Source organism: Electrona antarctica, assembly GCF_951216825.1.
Source record: "Electrona antarctica genome assembly, chromosome: 9".
Taxonomy (NCBI): domain Eukaryota; kingdom Metazoa; phylum Chordata; class Actinopteri; order Myctophiformes; family Myctophidae; genus Electrona; species Electrona antarctica.
In genome coordinates this window covers 32317418-32324758 of record NC_136790.1, presented here as the reverse complement: position 1 = coordinate 32324758, position 7341 = coordinate 32317418, and the positions used below count along the sequence as shown (strand labels likewise).

General features: G+C 44.5%; 1 protein-coding gene across 1 annotated transcript; it reads left to right on the top strand.

Annotated features, from left to right (window-relative positions):
- Positions 1–320: 320 nt before the first annotated feature.
- On the top strand, positions 321–2816 carry LOC306929914 (nibrin-like; the record flags this gene model as incomplete). Its single annotated transcript, XM_079510645.1, has 1 exon — positions 321–2816. The coding sequence occupies one exon, from the start codon at positions 321–323 to the stop codon at positions 2814–2816; it is 2496 nt and encodes an 831-aa protein (XP_079366771.1).
- Between the last annotated feature and the right edge of the window lie 4525 nt (positions 2817–7341).

Sequence of the window (7341 nt, the reverse complement as noted above, 5' to 3'; positions counted from 1 at the left end):
AAATCATGTTTTGGGGTGCTGTTCTGAATTCAAACTAGAACATATTTGCTAATCACCAGCGACTGGCTATCATACTGTAATGAATTAAAAATCAGCTTTTCTGTTTTGTTATACATGCTGTACTTTGGCGATACCATGTCTGGTGTTCACATCATTAACGACTTCATGTGATTTCTGTATCGCCGCATAATTGTTTAAATTAAATTAAATTAAATTGTGCGGAAGTTGCTGTATTTTGCAGTGACAAGCCTGCATGAGGACCGAAATATGTATATATCTATACAGTATATCTAGTGGTGAATGTTGTAGTTCTTGACAGAATGTGGATCATGAAGCGCCTGGAAGCTGGGGGTGAGTGCCACTACCTCTTCCCTGGTAAAGAGTATGTTGTGGGACGCAAGAACTGTGACATCCTGCTGTCTCGTGACCAGTCCGTCAGCAGGGTTCATGCCCACCTCGCTGCTACTGACCAGACCCTAACAGTGAAGGACAGCTCTAAGTATGGAACATTTGTCAACAATCAGCGTCTGTCAAATAACACATCGCTGAGCCTGGGAGAAGGAGACCAAGTCACCTTTGGAGTTTTCCAAAGCGAGTTCAGTGTGGACAGGATGCAGTTGGTGGTTTGTTCATCATGTGTGGATGATGAGGGCAAGGCGAGGCTCTCTCAGGCCCTGCTTCCTCTGGGAGGTATACTGGTCAACAGTTGGACAGAGGACTGTACTCACCTGGTCATGCCCACTGTCAAGGTCACCATCAAGACTATAAGTGCTCTCCTGTGCTGCCAACCAATCATCAAACAGGAGTTCATCAGTGAGCTGAGCAGAGCAGTTCAGCAAAAGCATCCCATCCCTGAAGCTGACAGTTTCATCCCAGAGTTGGATGAGCCCCATCTGCATAGAGAGGAGGTGGATCTCACAGCCAGGCCAGAACGCCAACGGCTCTTTGTTGGGAAAACCTTTGTCTTCCTCAGTGACAAACAGCTCAAACGTTTGAGTGCAGCGGTGGCTTTTGGAGGTGGGCAGAGCCAGCTGTTGGCAGAAGGAAGTCTTCCCCGCCCGCTGCTACAGTCGCCACAGAGCTGCGTGGTCAACGTGGTCACCAGGAACTCCCAGGCCTCCATAATACCTTCTTCCACCATGGACTGGGCTAACTCTGTGGGGAGGATTCTGCAAGAGAAAGCCTTGCGGTTGATCCCAGAGTTTGAGATTGGCTTGGCTGCCGTCTACATCTCTTGTGACAAATACTGCAATCCAACCCATGCCATGACAGACGCGGTGGGGGTTTCAGACACCGGGCAAAGTGCTAAGTCCAGAATTCCAGGTGCCACACATTCCCAGAATACAGTGGAGGAGACAGTGTTACCAGGAGTATCTCTGAACATCACAGCATATGCCGTAAACACAGAGCCCTCACAAGGCATCAGTTTGGATCAACATGAGGTAACAGGGGTGACGGCAGCAGGAGAGACTCCCGAGAAGAGACACAGAGGCAGCTCAGTAATTACGGTGGCTGAGACCATCAGTTCATCTATCAGCTCTACACAGAAAACAACCTCACACGGGAAGCAGACAGATACACGACCACACCAAGGTGTTGTGACAGCAGGTGTGGCTGACCTTACTGTGCATCCAGTCCCGTTTAAGGCGACCAGCTTTGGGGCCATGTTCTCTCTGAAGCAGTCCCCTCAAAAACAGAAGCCATCTACAGTAACGTCTCCACAGAAACGATCTTCACTCGCCAGCTTCTTTCAGCCTCTCAATAAGAAAAGACCTCGGGAAGATGACTCCTCCCCTGTTGTATTGGAGTCAAAGCGGTCCATGCCTCCACCCACTGGCTCAAGACACACATCCTCCAACACCCAGCCAGACAGCTTCCCCAACTCCAGGGATCTTGGTCACCAGGCCTCGGGGTCAGAGTTTTTCCCAGGCCAATCTCCCACCGGCTCCTACCCTGACCAGGGCAGAAAGAGGAAGGAGATGGATGCAGGGATTGAGCTGGAAGAAATAGAGTTCATGAAGTCTGAGGACATGGACGACTTCGATGATCAGCAGCCGTACCAGCAGGTTCAACCAGCAGAACGCAACAAAACCCGGCCTGATGTGCTTGTAGACGCTAAGAAGTGTGAACACTCCACAAATCAGAAAGAGGCTTTAAGTGTCGGGACACTTTCTAGCAAGAAGTCGCGGCTCGACCTGGAAGTGAGTGGTGTAGCCAATCAGCTGCCAAGCATGGAAGTAAAGGAGTTATCAGTGTCCAATAGAAACCAGAGTCTTGAAACAGAGGAGCGGTCTTCATCCAATAGGAGACAGCAGCCACAGCCTGTGGAAGATGAGGCATCCAATCAGAAGTCAAGTCGACGCGAGTGCTGGCAGGCTGCCAAAGAGGACGAGGTGTCCGTTGTTGTGCATTCAGAAGAATGCAATGGTGTTTTTGGCCAACAGAAGTCTTCTGAGACCCCACTGAAGCCCACCAAAGTCAAACTGGAGACCCCTGTGTCGGGGGCAGACGAAGATCTTCCTCAAACTGGGTTGTTGATCGAGTTTAGATCACTGACAGTCAAACCACGGCACTTCCAGGGAAACGGCTCCACCACCAATTTCAAACGCTTCCGCAAGGTTCCAGTGCCTGGAGCCAAAGGCAGACCCAGCATCATAGGAGCATCAGATCTGTTTGTTTATAACAGGAGCAGCAATGCTGAGCTAGACGAATGGCTTAGAGCTGTTGCTGAGGAGGAACAGCGGAACAGCAATGAGCAGACTCTAGGAGATGATCTGTTCAGGTACAACCCCAGCAAAGTTACCAGGAGAACATGAAATGCATCGCGACCTGAGGGAGCACGAGTATGTTTTACTAGCAGAGAATGTACAGTGGATTGATTGCATTGCATTTTTCGTGCTTACTCGAAGCGATTTACAATGTACGTACATCACTCTATACCAGACAATCAGTGAGTTAGATTCTACTATCAACGATGTGTATAGATGTATCTAGAATGGCCTTTCTGAACTTGGCCTTTGATTCACAGAGAAAAAGATATCTCTCTCTCTCTCTCTCTCTCTCTCTCTCTCTCTCTCTCTCTCTCTCTCTCTCTCTCTCTCACACACACACTCATAGGAATAGTTAGATATTACTGCAGCATATTATGTACACTGCCAGAAAAATATTCCATGCCAATACTATTAATTAATTAATTTATATAATTTATAAATGTATAAATGAATTGATTTAATTTATATTAAGTTAATTTATAAGTGATATGTTTTGATTAAAACAAAACGTTTTTGTTAAAGGTTAAAGCACTATAGTAGTGCACACTTAAGAGTGCTTGTTCACTAACAGGGATCTCCCCGACTATCATGATGATTATGTATTATGTGAAGATGTATTTATATTGACCGACATGACATCACACAAAGAGGTCACGTGATGTCATTTGCCATTGACGTGGCCTGAAAGTAAAAAAAATCATCATAAAAAGTCCATAGACTTGGACACACATGATGGCGTCACAGGCGGAACACTGCACAGACAGATGTTGGAGGGGCTAGCACCCCTCAAAAAATACATTTTCAGGTGGGCTGCCATTTTTCAGCAAATCAAGAGAGTACCCATTTATCAGCTTTTTTAGTGTCATTATATTATATGCTTGTGTCATTATATTACTTCCAATTTCATTTGTATCCTGTCCGAGTTCTCTATCCTGATTGGATAAAATTGGTATCCCGACCTGAGAATATATTTTCTGTTTATTAAGGAGCTGGAGAGAAATGGAGACCCCCTATACTGAACAACTGTAGAAAGTATTACTATTAGAGCTATACAAAGGTAGAGTAACCTAAAATATCACGTACCCTATACCCCAGAGCCGTAGAAGAAGAGAGTCGCGACACGCTTTGATCTCGCCTCAAAGTGGGGTGCTTCAATACGTCATCAGTCTCGCGTTGATCGCTCTGATCAGCATTTGATCGGAGTGCATCGTCTCTGCCCCGAGAGAGACCAGGTGGGAGCAGGAGGAGGAACTCACTGCTGCCGCTATCTGGCGGAGTCAGGTTAAAACACAGCAGAAGTACTTGTAATCTCACAATGTGTTGCATCGTGACTATGAGCAACACCTTATTAAAGCATCTCTGTGGACACAATGAGGAGGGCGTAATGAGCCCCTCTGTGTGCTGCCTGTGGTGTCCTTGTGTAAAGTACTCTCCGCTCATGCTGAAGGAATGATTCACAGCCCGAGACACCGTAACCTATGCTCTCTGGCTGCACTCATTATTTGCCAATCCTCCTTTATAACAAGAATCTGTGGCTAATTACATGTTGCTGTCAGGTGGAAACTTGCTTGTTCTGTACATCCAAGACATTGCTGTTGAGGAAAGGTATCTGCTGTCTGTCTGTCTGTCTGTCTGTCTGTCTGTCTGTCTGTCTGTCTGTCTGTGATAAACCAACCGTGTCATCTCGCTATAACCTTAAACACAACCCTAACATTAATCTCAATTGAAACCCTCCACAAATTACACACATACTGTACACACAAGCTTGGCGAGCACACACACAAACACAAGTGAACGGGCGCACAGACACACACACACACACACACACACACACACACACACACACACACACACACACACACACACACACACACACACACACACATGTGCTCTGTTTTGGAGCCTAAACCTGAAACATTGTGTCCTTCCTACTCCCACTCTATCCATCTACTTACCAGTCAGTTCATTGCACCTACATTTATTATATTTAAAGCACTGCTGTTTGTTTCAGATAGTTTTTTATTTATTTCTCATGAAAGATTAACTATACATTGGATCTATTGGAATACAGATTATTTATTTTCCCAATTTCCTGAAAAGTAATTGTTTTGGACAGTGGTGTACAATTGTGAGGTATTTTTTACTTTACTGAAGTATTTCCAATTTTTCAGTACTTCTACTCCATCTACATCAATGCAAATATTGCACTTTTACTCCACTACAATTATTTTAAAACTTTCTTCTTAACAAGTTACTAGTTACTTTGTAGATTTTGATTCTTATTTCAAAACATACATTAAACACTTCATCCCTATATACATTTTGTCCAACAGCCGATCTACAAGCTCACAATGCGTTGCAATGTTACTTTTATATAGCTTGTAGATCTGCTATTTTCAAACGATTTTTATACATTTGAAAACTTCTTACTTACTACTTTCTACTTTTGGTACAGAGTATTTCTACATTGCAGAATTGATACTTTCACTTTTTCCACCACTGGTGGACGCTATACACTCAGGCTGCAGAAATGATCATCGTGACCAAAGGTGGTCACGATGGGGACATGACTGATGCTCTCAACAGCTCAGTCACATTCACTCTACTCCCACTCTGTTCCCGTTGTCACTTCTAATGCAAGATTTGCTAAATATTAAGCCGATTTGCCACGCAGACATTCCATTTCTCCCGCCAAAATTTAGCATCCAAAGATGGAACAGTTGTTCAGTAAATGTAAGGTTGTCCTGTTGAATTTCAAATTAACCTCATTCATTTTCTCCACCAATCCGAAGGCATGGGGAGAGAGTATGTTTTGCACTCCGTCCGTGTGTGAGTCTGTCTGTGTGTGTGTCCGTCCGTCTGTGTACAGCTAATCTCCGGCACCGTTAACAGTGCCGGAGATTAGCTGTTAACAGATGGACGGACGGACGGACGGACGGACGGACGGACGCGTACACAATCCTGCAAACTTTGAAAGCCAATGTTAGCCAATTAAGATGGAATATGGAATATCGGACAGATCAAAAAATGTGTTTTACAAAAGTCGGCCTCCCGGTCGATGCCAAATTTTGCACACACACTCCCTGGATGCCAACGATGAACCTCTGCCCCACATTTTCCAGAAAGGCCTGTTATAGCGCCACCAGGAGGCTGACTTTTGTAAAGACATTTTTTATATTACACCTCCAGATTGCAGCATGCAATTTACGTGAAACTCATGTTTTCATTTGGTACACAGCCATATTTTCTAATGACACACACATACCATTCATTGAGTACACACAACTAGCATTTGGCTACACACTACTAAGCATTTACAGCACAATGAAGTGAAAAATTGAAAACACAATCATAGAAATGGAACACACATGAATGACAATGACTCTGGAGAATGAGCCATTTCTCCTTTTGTAAAATGACTCTGTGTAGGCCTACTTTTTCATATAGTCAAACATAAAACAGCACACAAATATGCAGCCGAAAAAAAGTTTTATTTCTTTTTTTTCTGTTTTCTTACTGTAAACCAGCCTGCTCAAAGCCGACTCCTCAATAGGATTCAGGAAAGGAGAATAAGGTGGAATAGAACAGAAATATTTTCTAATGATGCCAGCAACTGTGTAGTGGCTGAGATTGGGTTGGACCCTCTGGCCAGCCTCGCTCATGGTCAAACCATGATTGAGCACATGGTCAACCACAGTTGCCCGAAATCTATATGACCGTTCTCCTTCTTCTTTCTCCTCTTCCTCTCCCTCCTCCTCCTCCTCCTCCTCCACCACCTTGTTCTCCTCTCCACCATGTCCTCCTCCTCCACCATGTCCTCATCCTCCACCATGTACTCCTCCTCCTAGTCCTTCTCCTTGTCTTCCTCTCCCCCCTCCTCCTCCTCCTCCTCCTCCTCCTCCTCCTTCTCTTTGTCCATCTACTCCTCTACCCCCTCCCCTGTCACTCTTACCCCTCTCCTTCTCTGGTTGTCGATCTCTTCAAGGTTCTCCATTGTTCACCAGACAAAACAGAGGCTCTGCCACTCTCAAGCCCCTTTTATGCTGCAGTCCCGATAGAAACTTTCTCACCAGACCTGAATGTTTAGAGATTTGACTATCTGTGTGTTGTAGGTTGATGCTTTGAGATTTTATGTGAGAATTAAGTCAGAGTCTAACGCAGATAAGGGAGTGTGATGTAGTGCAAATTGTGTCGAGTGATTAGGTACATGAAGTGAAGGTCGTGCAAATTGTGCCAAGTTTTCGATTTTTTTCAGTTGCTTTTACTTGTATAGTTAGGCTGTTTAATGTGAGAGATGCTTTTGTTTAAATGCATGTGAGCTAAATGGAGTTACAAAATAACAGCAAAATATAAATCTTCAAGATGACTTGACAAGACGATACAGAACAATGCATGTCACCAGATTTTGTGCAATCATCCATTAGAAACACACTATTTAAAATGTGTAGGAGAAATGTGTAGGAGAATTTCATGAATACCCATAGCTCTCTTGAGAGGCAAAAAAAGGTCTGGAACTCCACAGCTGTGTTGCTGAAGCAGAGAGAGAGAGAGAGAGAGAGAGAGAGAGAGA